The following is a 14,460-nucleotide window of genomic DNA, read 5'->3' as shown; positions in this document are numbered from 1 at the left end:
ACTTCTCCACTAATTCTGCTATTAATTCAGGACTCTTAGCTCTCCATTTCAATTCTGCATGGATTTAATGTTTTCCTTTTAATGTATCTTTGGTCTCCCTTGTTTGTGCTAGTTGTGAAACTTCCCTGAAAATCATTAATACTCATTTCCTTCTTGGAGTAGCTCCAGCACACAAGCTTACAATAAAAGAAAAAAAATGTAGACTTTGCGGGCAGCTCTTGCTCTGTGCAGTGAAAAGGTGTGACTGATAGAGAGCCCTGGATAGCCATAGGATCACATTGGTTAGGAGAGCCTGGGGGTTGCTCTAACCCACAGCAGTCAACATCATGAAGAGCACAGTAGTCAAACAAGTTAATGTATTATTCCCCCTCTAGTGGGCTGGTTGTCTTCCAGGTTCCTCTGGCTGTTTGCCCCTTGTAAATGGAAGCCTTTTTAGTTGTAATCCAGACCATCCAGTTTCACATAAATTTGTACTATTATGTCACCAGCTGCTTGGTAAGAGCAGTGGGCAAAGGGTGTGGACAGAAGTTAAATTTTTCATGTGATGAGGTCCCCCAAAAGCACTCTGTAGTCATAACACAACAAACAGTCACAGCTGCAGAGTGCTTTTAAAATGGCCAGTTGTACAAAAATTTAATTCTTGTCTGATATAGTATCAGACAGGGGCGCTCTCAGGCAAAGTGCCTTAGAGAACCTGTGTACAGATTACCTGCAGGGGCTAATTTAAGGTGACTCTGCTGCATCCCATGCAGCTTTGTGGGGCTGTCACAGAGAGGAGACAGAAAACCTCTGTCTCCTGCCTCTGCAGGCAGGCCAGGTAGCCTCCCTCACCCTCCTGCCATGTGCTCCCCCCCAGCTGCCCCTGCTGGGGTCTTGGGGAGAGCTGGACTGGACCTGTAAGGTGTGGGGGGGGCTCTGTTGCACTGGGGTAGGAGGAAGGGAGTGCCACCCCCTCCTCATCGGCCTGGCCCAGATTTCCCCAAGACCTCAGGAGGCTCTCCCTAAGATCCCAGCAGACCCCCCTCACTGCCAAGATCCTTAGTTGGCTGGGGGAGTCGCACAGCAGGGCATGCTCCATCCCCACTCTTGCTCTCCAGCTGCTGCTGACAGTTGCTAGCTGGCAGGGTTAGGGAAAGGGGTGGTTTGACAGCTTCCTGGGAGGCTGCTCCAAGCCCACCACCCAAGAGGCAAAGGCCTGTTGGGGTTCAGTGGCACCCTAACTCATGGTGCAGTTAGAGCACTTCCTCAACAGGCTGTTTGAACTTCTGTACAGAGCCAAAATGGGTCCTGCTTAATAAATAAAAAGACACACATGATAACTAGCTTGTGCTTTTATAGGCCCTGGGTGCATTTGTAACCCATTGATTAGCATATGTTATGTTTCATAGATTTCATAGACATTAGGGCTGGAAGGGACCTTGGGAGATCATCATCTCCCTCTGCTTCATCCACAGAGAGTCTTTTACAGCCCCAGCTAGAACACCTGGCCCTCCAGTTCAGACTGCTGCTTTTGGCTTTGAACAGTCCCAGACCTGTTACCAAAATGACAGAAGCCATGTTGGTTGTTAGCATGGCAACATCACATATGGATGAGGAGGCCTTTTCATTGGATACAAGCTTCACAGTGTGGGCACAGAACAACGTGCAACAAGGGTGTAAACTTACAGCACGTCAGCTTTTTCTTGTGCACGCTTCTGCACCGAGATAAATGCAGGGCAGCTAACCCTGCTTCTACTAAGCAGTAAGCTGCCTTGCAGTTTCTGCAGGGTGGGAGCATCCACATTGGCAGTTACATGACAATTCCTACGTCACACCCTACCTTACCTCATGGCAACTTGTTTGTGTGCCCACACCCAAGTCTTTCAGCCCTTCTGCAGCAGTTATCCTGTTCCTGGATGCCTCAAAGCAAGTTGCACAGCAAGAGGCTTTTCCATTCTGCAGCTGAGAGCTTCTGTCATCAGAAGTGTTTCTAGAGCCCATTTGACACCAGCTGACTTGAGTGCAGTGAAGAACTGACCCATAACAGACCTCAGGAGTCCTGGGCTTGACTTGTCATAGGAGCTGGGCACTTGCAGCACTCACAAACTGCTGGAGCCCAAAGCTTCAGAGCCCACTGAGATCAGTGGGCAAGCTTAAATGAGATGCTGAGCCCATGAGCTGGGTAAAAGCAAGAGAAGGCAAAGGGCAGCTGAAAGCAAAATAACCAAGTGCTCTGTTCTGATGATTGGCCCAGCTGCATCCCAGGGTGCAGGCTCAGCAGCACAAACGCTGTCACAGCTGCCATTTTAATAAGAAAGTCAGCCTGTAGGAGCATGAGGAACTCCCAGATTCAAACAAGTGATTCAGTACTGCCGGGAAGTAGCAGAGACCAAAACGCACCTGTGACACTGAGCAGTAGCTTGGAGCACTTAGAAGCAACAAGAGCCCCATGCAGAGGGGGGCTCCCCTTGAACTGTGAACTCTGAACTGCAGTTAATTCAGAAGATAGACTGTATTTAAAACTGCCGTGTCTAGATGCAGCTCATGTGGCAGGTAGTGAATGTGTGTGGGCAGGTACTTCCCTGCACACCTCAACTAGTCTCTTCTTAATCTAGCATTGCCCTAAGCAGGTTACGTTTATTCTCATGGCACCACCAAGGGTCTGACAAAGGGTGACATTCCAGCAAGACACAGACACCTTTATAAAGCTCAGCGTCTAAGCAGCCCCTGCTCTGAACCCCACTATCACCTGCAGTCCTCTTGGGTAGGACAATAGCAAGCTTCCCATTGCCCAGGGTTGGTATGATGTGTGCTGAACGATCCAATAAAAAGCCAAACAATTGACGGGTGGTTTAGAGGGGGATGATCCTGCATTGATCCGAGGTCTCTTCCATCCCTACTTTTCTATGATTCTAAGTGCAAAGCATTTGGTGCCTAAGTTACAGGAATTTTGTATGTGTCGTGTGTTTCCAGGCATTTCAGATGCTGACCTGAGTGATATTTTGGACGACGGCTACCACCCTGACAAGAAGAGAGGTAGGTCCTTACATACCACTCTACAAGTGTGGCAGCAGTGCAGGTTTATTCCACAAACCACCTCATTCTCTTTGGTGCGTGGGATGCTGATGGAACTGCGAGAGGGGAGAGGGGGGCAGATCCCTGCCATCTCCATTATTAATTGTAGATAAGGGTCCCCACTCTGTAGAAGAGCACTGTCACCTTCTGTTTGGGAAGGGAACAAAGGCTGAAGCCAGTCCTAAATCTGGGAAAGCAAGATGCAGACCACTGAGAGGATTGATTTTATTATTGTTATTTCATTCACATCATGTTCAATATTTAAGAGTGGCCTGTATATTACCATTGTGCTTAGGGGCCCAGTACATCAGACACTAACAAGGATCTGCCACTGTAGTCTGTCATAATCACCAGGCTATAGGCACCATGTTGCCTGGAGGAGAAGGGCTAGAGTAGTGTCTGCCTTCAACAATGGGTCTATTTTGGACAACCTCTGAGCACAGCCAGCACCTCTCAGACATGTGGGCAAAGGTGTCTGACTGCCTTTCCCTCCACCTTCTCACTAGCTCTGTATTCCCCTTGGAAACGTAGAAAAGGGAACTGCAAGGAAGACCAGGGTTGAGAAGAATCCCCTGCAAACAGGGAACGCACACCCTCTCATCACGGGGAAGGGCAAGGTGACTGAGCCCTGAAACTTGAGCTAGGAGATTGTTGAAGCACAAATTGGGATTGCACCAGCACCACCCCTAAGGTCCATCTGGAAATAGGGTTGGTAAAGCAGAGTTGCCTGCAAGGTTAATGGAAGAGTTGAGAAAGGGGAGATGGGATGCCTCTGAAGCTGGAAGCCTGGCCAGCATAGTGAGACTTCCCAGGATGAGTCTCTTCCTCCAGATGGAGCAAACTGTGATGACAAGAAATGTGGCAAGGGGAAGAAGCACCATGACCACCTGCCCTAGCTCCAGCAAGGATGAACAGCAACTCCATCCCTGCGCTGCCATAAAAGAAGCTAGTCTGCAGCCTTCCTGGACCCATTCTGCACTCTCAGGGCCAGCAATGCAAGGAACAGTAACCTTTGCAAGTGGTTACATACAGATGCAAGGGCAGCCAGAGCTTGTCCAAAGCTCATTAACACTTTTCCTGTGAACTTGTAGCTGCTTCCACATCCACAACATGGAAAAGAAAGGCAAAGAGCAAATTTGTACGTTTCGTCATGGTGGGTTCCTAAACCTCAGTGATAGAAAGGAGGGTCATTCATTCATTCTTTTTTGCCAAAAAAAGGTTATTATCTAAGAATTACACACACATGTGCACCTCCCCCCCATTCATTTCTGTAATCTTCATGGATTCTATCTACAGGCAGTCCTTCGACTTACGACACAATTGGTTCCTGAAAACTGCATCTTAAGTCGAAATATTGCAACTCGGAACCAACTGTCCCATAAGAAACAAATTTCATAAATGGGGGATTGGTTCCCGAACCAAGGCCCAAACACTATTTTAATTAAAAATACCCCAGAACTTTGTACTCGATCAATTATAGATAAGTAATATAGCTACATTAATGGATTTATATTGTAAATAGCAATCATATTGGTTTGGAAGGACTTCTTTGAGGTGACTTTGCTGAACTTTTTTGAAAGGCTCTTGGTTGGACTTTCTGAAGGGCTCTTGGCTGGAGTCTTCTTAGGAGTCTTGGTTGCAGGTTTTTCTGGAGTCTTGTCTGCTTTCTTAAAGAAAGCGTCCAAGGAAGTTTGGATGGATGTTCTCCAGGGACATGGGCAATGCAGCAAACTTGTTCACTCCATAGCACTGCAACGGATCAAGTGTTGTAAGTCCAAACTGGTGCTGTAAAATTGAAATGGGGTGTCAATTTATAGACGTTGTAAGTGCAAAATGTAACTCGAAATGCTGTAAGTCAAGGACTGCCTGTAGCCTTAGAGTCGCTTTTCAGACCACAGCAATTGTATCAATTCTTGAAAGGCTTTGTGTTATTAGTGAAGAAGGATTCTTACTGGCTTCACCAACAGGCAATGAAGCACTGCCTCCCATTAGCACCAGTGCAAGGAACCCCACTGACCCAGTGGGAGTTGTCTCATTCCTCTGATTAGTGACAAATACACCTTTTACTCCCTATAAGAGGGTCCAAAGGCTTCCTTTCAGCACTGACCACCAGCTACTGGAAATTAAGATAGGAGCTGCAACCCACAGTACTAAGACTGTATGCTCCTTAAAGACCCACAACATTAAATATTAACACAGTCAGATTAAAAAGATGAACCCCACTCTCCCAATCAACATTTAATTAATCACTGTGGAGGAGACAGAGCACACTGGAGAGTAACATGATGCTGACCTGCTGCCATAAATACAAAATTTAAGTGACTTCAGAACCAAAGCTTGAAGAAGGAGCTGTTTTTCCCTTCCAACCCTCTCTCTCTCTCTCATTTTAAAATAGTTTTTTATGCTAAGCAAAAATGCCTTGGCTTTACAGATTTTAGCCCATCACTTTCTTGCAGAAGCACAAGCATGTAGTGTGACTATATATAACATTTCAATTATCTTCACAATATATGTCCCACAGAAATATGGTACAGGGAGTTCTTCTGCAAGACAATGAATGGTCCACCTAAGATGGCTCCCCTGAAAAACTTCCATCACACCTTTCATCTTAACAATAGATGGAAAGAGGAAGGAAGGGAAAAAAAACCCCAAACTCTTAACATTAGGACTCTAGGAGCTGATCCTGTCTTATGGCAAGCCAGGTTTGTCAGGCCAGATCTAGCGCTGAGCTAAAGATCAAAGTGCCACAGGCAACATCTGTCATCGCAAACGGCAGCCATTTCACGGTCAGTGCAATAAGGAAGAAGGGGGATGCTGCAGCTAGGATCCTCCATTAAAACAAACAGGAATTCTCCCTTCAATTGTGGACGAAGGATTTCATAGCCATCAGGGCTGGGAGGGACCTCGCAAGGTCGTTGGGTCCAGCCCCCCGCCCAAGGGGCAGGAGGTCAGCTGGGGTCAGATCACCCCAGCAAGATAAGCATCCAAGCGTTTCTTGATGGTATCCAGAGTAGGAGCTTGCACCACTTCTGGGGGGAGTCTATTCCAGACTCTGAAGACTCAGATTGTAAAGCAGCTTTTCCTGATGCCCAGTCTATCTTCTCTCGTGGAGCCGATTGACGCAAGTGAATGCGCGTATCTGCTCATTCCGCTTGCACTGCCCACCACAGGGCAACTTAACCCAGGTGGAGTTTGGTTAGGGCTGGTTAAGGCATCTCTATCCTTCACGGTCCTCATTTTCTCTTAGAACAGGGCAACCTGTGGGCACTTAGATCAAGTTTCAGTGGTGGGTGCTTCCCCTGTGCCATGATGGGGAAGCACCATGCATCCTCCTGCTCACCTCTGTCCTGAGCTGGGGTATTCCAGCCTGAAGCCTGATGAGGTGTACAATAGAAATACATGACAGTATGTACAGGGAAAGCTGCTTAGCCCTTCAAGACTCCTGCCAGATATTTTTGTTGGGCTGTAACTTATGGCCCCAGGGTAAGGTCAGGCCTTGCTCCAGTGCGTGAGGTGGGTTTATATTTGGGTGCCTCTTCTCTCTGTCACACACACACAAGCCACTTTGCTCAGTGCCTTTGTTCTCGTAACATCAGATAATGGAGGCACCAGAAGTGGGGGAACTGCAGGCTGATCAGGGTGCTGATGTAAGTTGGTAGGGGGATGGAGTAGAGGGCAGCCAGTTCCTGCATGCCCCTTGCCCTGCCTGCATTGCAAAGCAGCGGGCAAGTTACACGTACATCTCATGCCCTGTTCCTCACTAATTAGTGACCCGGAGCTTGGCGCCAGGCAGCCTTTAGCAGAGTCCCTCAGCTCCCTCTTGGAGAAGAGTGGCGCAGATGAAGTTGAGTGCAGGAGTGTGTAAATGAAACCGCAAGCAACCGTAAAACCAGCCTTTTATGGCATGGTGCTAAATTTATAATCAATTCCATTTATAGCTTGACACTGTTACTGAGACAGCAGCTGTTTAATTAATACCAGGGTTACCTCAGTGTGCAAGGCTGCCATCACACAACAGCACATGCCGCGCAGCAGCTCCCCTGCAAACGAGCCCCTCACCCAGACGCAGAGGAAAGAATGAATCGCATGACAGAAACCCACCGGTCGTTCTGTGCTGGATGCGGGGCCAGCCTTGCCAGCCCCTTGCCCTGCTGGCCACAGACGCATGTGCAGGCGGGCATGGCTTGAGGTTCACACCTCTGGTGTGGAAGAGCAAGAGACAGACCCTTTGTGCCTTCCATGCAGGGTCTTGGGGGCAACAGGAGGAGAAGCTTTTGCCATCGCAGGCCTGCCAGGAGCTAACTCATGCTGAGGAGCAGGCCTGGAGCAGACTGGAGAGCTTACAGGGTCCTGGGGACTCCCCTTCTGGCAAGCAGTGCTGGCTTTCCTGCTGCCCCCGTTGCCCTGGGAAGCACAGGCCTGGGGCTGCCCTATAAAGCCAAAGCAAGCATTGGGCTGGAGTCTGGACCCCCTCAGCTCAGCTCAGCTCAGCTGCTTCCAGCTATTCTTTTTACAGCTGAATTCCTACCTCCCACCCCAGCTCCTCTGTTTTTTCCTAGACCCATTTTGTCTTTCCTTCCTGTTGGTTCATTGCCTGGACACAGAGTGAGACACGTGCCTCCTGCGGGCTCCCTTGGGTGGAGCAGCAGGGAAGCAACCTGGGCTGGGGCAGGTGACAGCTGTGTCACAGGGAAGGAGAGCCTGGTCACAGCCCCCCTTGCTACCCTGGGGACAACTGCCATGGACAGGTGCTTGGGGCGTCACCCGTCCTGGGCTGCTACCTCCCACCTTAGTAGAGGAATACAGTAGTATATGGCCTGGGGACTGGGGCACTGGGTGTGAACAGGAACGGTGTCAGGTACTGAAGGGCACAACTGGGGCCCTGGCCTGGTGGCCAGCACAGCCACTGGCTCCGGTGGCCTGACCACGTTTCCTGGGACGTCAGAGTTGCTCTAACATGCTTGTTGTTCTTGCAGATGGTGGCGGCGGCGGCAACGACTATGACACAGGTAAGTGGCTTCATGCAAACCTGGCTCTGTTCATACCGACTGCCCCCACTAACAGTTCCCCTCCGAGTCAGACACCGGAGAGCCCGGGTGCCCTCAAGGCCCCGTACACCTCCGCAGCAAGTCCTAGACGAACCAGGCACTGGCTCTGTGGCGGCACGGGGGAGGGCAGACACCAGATCCTAATATGTACTCAAAGCAGCACAGCTCTTGTGCTCTCTGCTTTCACAGGAACTGTCGCGGAGACAGGCACCATTGCCGGCATAGCCAGTGCTCTCGCCATGGCCCTCATTGGCGCCGTGTCCAGTTACATTTCGTACCAGCAGAAGAAGTTTTGCTTCAGCATACAACGTAAGTGGATCAAAGACTTGGCTTTATCCGGGGCTTCCAGGGAGAGGGAGGAGCAGCAGAAGCCTGTGAGGTGCTTCTCTCAGCCACCTCTGGGTTCACACAGGAGACAATGACCTGCTCCCTGTTGCTTCTCATGTTCCTTCACATTTTGGGGACACCCGTTCAGACACATGCTGGTGGCCAACCCCACCAGGGCTCTTCAGCTCAGTTAATGGAGCCGAAGCCTGCGCGAACCTTCTTGCAGAGGCGCTGTGTGGAAGCTCGAGGGGTCGGCCCGCTGAGGCAGAGCGGTAGCTCAGCGAGGGCAGGGTGAAAGCATGACCGCAGAGGCTGTACTGGTGTCTTGAACTCAGCCCTTTGCAGACACCCAGCACCCTCCCTCCTGAACACCCCCTTGTTTTTCTATCTGAAGACATGTATGGAGAAAGCATGCAGTTCTATATAGGCACAGGCATGCAGAAGTGCTGGACTTGAAGTTACAGGAGGGCAGTTTCCCTAGGCCCACACTGTAGCTAAGGAAGGACCTGAAGGATTTTTCTCTAGCACTTACTATTACCTTCACCAGAAAATTCAAGCTCACCACTTTGTAAGTGAATCAGCCCACCTGAGCAGCCCCTCCTACCTTGTGCGTAGCAGAGGTACCCTGCCTTGACTGACCACCCCCCCACTCATCCCCTCCAACACCAGTCCTTACTCAGGGGTGGATGTTGGCTTTCACAGAACACGCAGAAGCTCAAACACTGCATTTCAGTCAGTCCTTCCAAGCCCCAGCATCCAGCACGCTGTGGCAACAAACCATCTCACGAGGAATAAGACAAAGGAAACAACAGTAGTTGAGCACTTACCAGCTGGGAGAGAGGGAGATACAGGAAGCAAGCAGCTGCTGCACACTCCAAAATGGCCTCTCTAGAGCCACAGCTGTAAGTGTGAGATTTAAAGGACCAGCCTCAGAAAGAAAAAAAAGCAAAATCAGAGCAGCCATGGCTTGGGAGTTGGCAACACTAGCTAGTGCCAGCGGAAGTGACTGCGGTATGTCTTGTGAGCCCATCATCACATTTGGTAGCCCCATGTGCTCTCCCTTATTATCTGCTTAGAAAGTCCACCTCATTTCATTTGTAAAAATGCCCAGTATTCCTGAGCAACCCTACACGGGCAAAGCAGGAAGCCCACATGCCCAGGGGGAGGAGAGGATTTCACAAGAGAAATCAGGAATGCAAGAGTGCTTCTCCTAAGTCAAGTCCTTGCAGCAGTAGGCCCCAGTCCTATGAGTTTTGCCACGCAGATACACCACTCAGCACTGGGTTATACCAGCGGGACAGCCACAGATGTGGCTATGTGTAAGGTGAATTGTCAGACGAGATTTGAAAGTAAGCTGTTCCAGTATAGATGGGAGGAGCTGTGCAGGAAACGGCGCTGGTCCCAGCCATGGTTAGAGCATGGACAGCAGCTGGGAGAAGAGGGAAGGCCTAGTGGAGGAGAACGCGAAGGGGATGCTGGAGGGCTGCATCTGCCTGAGACTGGGTACATGGGTAAGGGGACAGACAGCAGCCTTCTGCCTCCGCTGGATGTGTGGGGGGAGAGAATCACAGTGCTTAGTGAAGGAGGTCGTGGGAGCCTGGTACAGACTATTAACAGAAGCAGGGGCCCACAGCTTTTTGTCACGTGGCGCAAGAGCGGCTGTGTCATGCAAACACCTGTGTCATGGGCCAGCTTGCCTCTCTGGTTTCTCTTCCTGCAACAGCCCAGTAGCAATTGCTGATGTGGAAGAGTGCTCTGAAGCGATGCTTGGTGTATCTAGGGGCTGTCTTCAGTGGGCTAGATGAGCTGGACTAGGAAGAAGCCCAGCTCAGCCAGGGCAGGCCTTGGATCAATCACTGATGGTCTGGAGCATGTGGGGTGAGAGCCACCGCCCTGGGGCATCTAAGGAGTTGTTATAAGCAGCAAAAAGAGCTCATTTAAAATTAGGCAAGCGAAATCCCTTAAGAGTTTCCTTCACTATCAGAGGCAGAAACTTCCACTGAAACGTTGCTATTTTCCTGGTTGTATCTGAATCAAACAGGGGAGAGTTTGGTAAATTAGATCAGCAGGAAAAGTCAAATGAATGCGATAGAGTGAAACACCCTTGTATATTCCCTCCATTTAAATGATAGTTTGGAAAGAATAAATAAATAATAATAAAAAAAAACCAGTGAGGGCTTTGATGAAGGGAAAGCCGAGAGAAGCAAAGCCCCAGAAAGGCGGCAGGAAATTAAAGTTAATTATAAAGGAGGATTAATTTAAGCCATCAGACATGGCATGCTGGGATAATGTCAGGCCTTAGATGCATTGCAATGCATGACAGAAATCTGAGAGCTGTCAGCCACCACAGAAGTGGCTTTTTATTGAAAAACCTAAATTGCATTTGGTGTTATCCCAGCAAAACACATGTCTTGGGGCGGGGGTGCTGTTGTGTTATGTAACAGCCGCGGGCTGGTAGCACAAAGGAGTACGCTCGGCTATTTTTAATGCCTGCCTCTCCTTCCACGGCGGTGACGTGGGGGGGCTCCATTTTCATTCTGGATCCCATTTTGACTGCAATGTTCCTCGTTCTCCATGTTGTCAGGAAAGGTTGCCACCAAGCTTCCCCCTATCCTTTATCCCTCCTTGTTTGCTCAGCGCCTTAGGAACCAGGAGCATCACTATGCTTTGGGGAAATTCTGCCGGTAGGGAAGATGTCGTCAGGGAGTCTGGTAACGAGCAAGGACTGAGCACCCTCCCTAAGGGAGGAAGTAGGTTTCAAAGAGTGAAGCTGGGATGTTCAAAGAGTGAAGCCTAGGGGAGTTAGGAACTAAACGCTTGGCCTCACAGCAGATCTCCTCAGCCATTCGAAACAAGGCCCTTTTTCACCCAGCAGCCTTCACCTGCACTGACCCTCCCCAAAGCTGCCACTCGCCCTACTCCTCGCCAGCTACCACTGCTTCCCTTCAGCTGGAAGTTATGCCCACGCTGCACTGGGGAAGAGGCGCTGGGGGCCAGCACGGCTCCGGCTCCCCGGCTGCGGGGCAGCTCCTCGCTGCTCAGCTTGGCATGGGGACAGGCAAAGCCCTGCAGCGCTGTGGGCTGGATCTGGCCCAGGGGCTGTATGTTGCCGACCCTCGCACTAGGAGCTTCAGTGTAGCAGCTTAAGGTATTACTAATTTTTATCCCCCCTCAGACATCGTGCTGGGCTCTTCCGAGAGCCCTCCAGCAGCAGCCCAGGCAAACAGCCTCACGGCTGTCACCCATCACTTACAGCTCCCGTTCTGCCGCTCCCCAAACCTGCAGGTTTTGTAAAGAGCCTCAGCCCAGTGATGATGTTGGGACGGCCTCTTCCCCCACCCAGGGGTGCTCAGATCTAGAGCAGCGTTGGGGTCTGGTGCTTCCCTGGTCTGCAGCAGAGCCGGGGTAGCGTACACGAGCTGTAAACGCCGGGACGCGGCGTTTCAGTTGCTTTGGCAACTATCAGCCCTCGCTGAGTGCCGGTGCGTGCATAAGAGGCCTGTCACATCTGCCAAGTTAGATCATTTTTGGCCACCTGGAGCTGCAAGAGGCTCGTCTTCAGTTTTGTATTGGTGCTGTCATCCGTGCTGGACTGCTGAGCTCTCAGCCCCTCCTGATGGATGAGTTCGTTGCCGCATTTCCCCCTCCCCCAGCTGTCTGCTGCTTGGGAACTGATTAAGAGCTACATTTAAATGCCACTTAAGTGCCTTAGGGGTGGGGGTTGCAAGGCGGCAGGGTAGATGCTGGGACTGGAGCCAGGTGCCAGAGCATGGGATCCGGAGCGGGGAGCAAGAGCCAGCAGGCTGAGCGGGCAGCTGAGCTGCCCCATGGGAAATGTCAGGGTGAAGGGTGGCTCGAATAGGACCCTTCACACCAGACTGCTGCTGCTCAAGACCTCAGCTGTCCTGTCCCCAGCGCTCTCCTTTCTTATCTCAAGCTGGGATCCCCGTCTTTGAACACATGCTGCCACCTTCCCTGTCCCCGTTGCAGTAACCACTGGTTAGAGCACCTGTCTCAGATGTCAGCCTGGCTCAAACGCTCATCTCCCACCGCTCAGGAGAGCTCCCCCAGCCCACGGGCTGTAGGCAACACTGGGGTGGGGGAGCCCGGACTTCCAGGCCCTGTCCTGGCCTGGGTCTGCATTTTATCCAGTGACTGGTACAGGCGTCCTCTTTTGCTCTCAAGATACTTGTTCCACCAGCTCTGACCCCGTGTGCCACCAAGTACAAAAGGAAGTGTGCAAGCTCTCGTGGGGGGATGGGGGAGGTAACTTTTCCATGACACACCCCTGTACCCCCTCTCCCCCCAATGTGTGCTGCCTCCTCCTCTGGCCTCCGTGCCTTCCGGCACATGTTGGGCCCATCATAGGGTCCTGGCAAGAGGGCTGGCAAGCTGGTATCCTAGGCAGGGGTAGAAGAGCCTGCCTACTGTTAATGAGCAGTGTCAAAAGCTGCTGTCTGCCTGTGTGGAGCGCTAACGATGAACACATGGCAGCAGCTGTGATGGGTTGCAGACTCCTGGAAAGGCTGTATTGCGGGCAGGGCTCTGCTCACTGTAGCATCACTTGCTGTACGAGTTCTGCTCCATGGTAAGTCTCCTCCCTTACCTCCAAAGCTGCAGAGGGGCAAGGTAAAGACAACTTCCGCTCTCCCGCTTCAGCCTTCAAATTCTCCCCCTGCCAGCTCTGCCCCATGCACACACCCCAGGTCAGCATGCTGGGCATGGTGACTTCCATGGCCATGCGCCGTCCCCCCCGTATGGGCCATGCAGCTTGAGAGTCCCATTTCAGCTCGAGAGTCCCATTTCAGCTCCAGTAGTATTTTGGCAGAGCTCCTCTTAGTGCTGAGGAAAAACCTTATGTAGTTAAGCACCCAGCAGCAAGACAGTCAGCTGTCTGGCTTGAGACATCGGGCAGCATGGAAGTACAATGCACTCAAATGCCACCTTCCTACTGATGAGCTGAATTCAACAGCAGAAGCTCAATGCACACACCTGGACAGACGTTTGGCTGCCCTTCGGGAACGGGGGCCTATGAGAGTCCCTTTTGCTGGGGGACGTTTGGGGAGACGACTGGCTTGCTGTTTGATGGGGATGCGCCCCAGGCACCCGCGGGACACGAAGGGATTGTAGGGAGGATCTGCAGCACCGTGGACAGGGCAGCTGTGAAGGACAGAGGGCCAGAAACACAAGCTTAGACTCAGCACCGCTGCTGTCAGTGGAGTTTCACTGGCTTATTGCAAGGGAGCTCAACTTCTGTTTGTGACAGTGCTTGCCAGCCCCCCCCAGCCTAGCATGCCATGCTACTGATACAGAGAGTGACTCTCAGCGGCTGTTCCCCAGCTCCGGATTTAACCGTACCGCCTGCAAACTCTGAACATGGCTCTGCGTTTAATTTTTTAGACTAACAGGCTTCACAACCCGAGCGCCATTTTGATTTGCTGCACAAACATGGGCCTGCTGCCATGCTTACGCCCATGCTTTGATAAGAAAACTGCGTAATGCAGTTTGCGCTGAAACGTAATACTGTATCTCTGTTTAGAAGCTGCCCAGGGAGGGTAACTCCCATTTAACAGTCGCACCTTATCCAAGCAGTTTTAATTGGCTGCTTCCTCTCAGCCTCACTGAGTTGCAGCATCTTTCCCAGCAGGTCAGCTAGGAAAAAAAAAAAGCGAGAAGTTGGGCCTTCTAAACAGGGACACATAGGGGCTTTACTCTCCAGGAGTAAACCTGTTTGTAGAGCACCATGTTACATGCAGGTTTCCCAAATCCCATCTACTCTATTGCTAACACAGGTGAGCTGCAGCAGATGGCTTTGTAACTCCTGACCAAAAAAAAAAAAGCCGCATACCTAGATTTTTGCAAAGGCTTCGCTTTGTGCTGCCCAGCTGATTCTCTTTACATCATTGCTTTTCAGAGGGGCTTAACGCGGAGTACGTGAAAGGCGAGAACATGGAGGCAGTCGTAAGTGAAGAACCTCAAGGTAAGATTTCATTTGGACCCCTCGTAAACCTCCTGGCTGCTTAACAATGCA

The 14,460-nt window shown here is 51.0% G+C and overlaps 1 protein-coding gene across 1 annotated transcript in view; it reads left to right on the top strand.

Annotated features, from left to right (window-relative positions):
• The window catches only part of CD99L2 (CD99 molecule like 2), a 72,545-nt gene that overhangs the window by 51,762 nt on the left and 6,323 nt on the right, over positions 1–14,460 (top strand). The window contains exons 8-11 of the mRNA XM_090059175.1: positions 2,953–3,015; positions 8,031–8,063; positions 8,292–8,411; positions 14,344–14,409. Coding sequence (XP_089915301.1) covers positions 2,953–3,015; positions 8,031–8,063; positions 8,292–8,411; positions 14,344–14,409 — 282 coding nt within the window. The remainder of the gene's footprint in view (positions 1–2,952; positions 3,016–8,030; positions 8,064–8,291; positions 8,412–14,343; positions 14,410–14,460) is intronic.

The sequence above is a fragment of the Crocodylus siamensis genome, chromosome 8 (genome assembly GCF_052110815.1).
Source record: "Crocodylus siamensis isolate JL-2025a chromosome 8, ASM5211081v1, whole genome shotgun sequence".
Classification (NCBI taxonomy): domain Eukaryota; kingdom Metazoa; phylum Chordata; order Crocodylia; family Crocodylidae; genus Crocodylus; species Crocodylus siamensis.
This window is presented reverse-complemented; position numbering and strand designations above follow the sequence as displayed.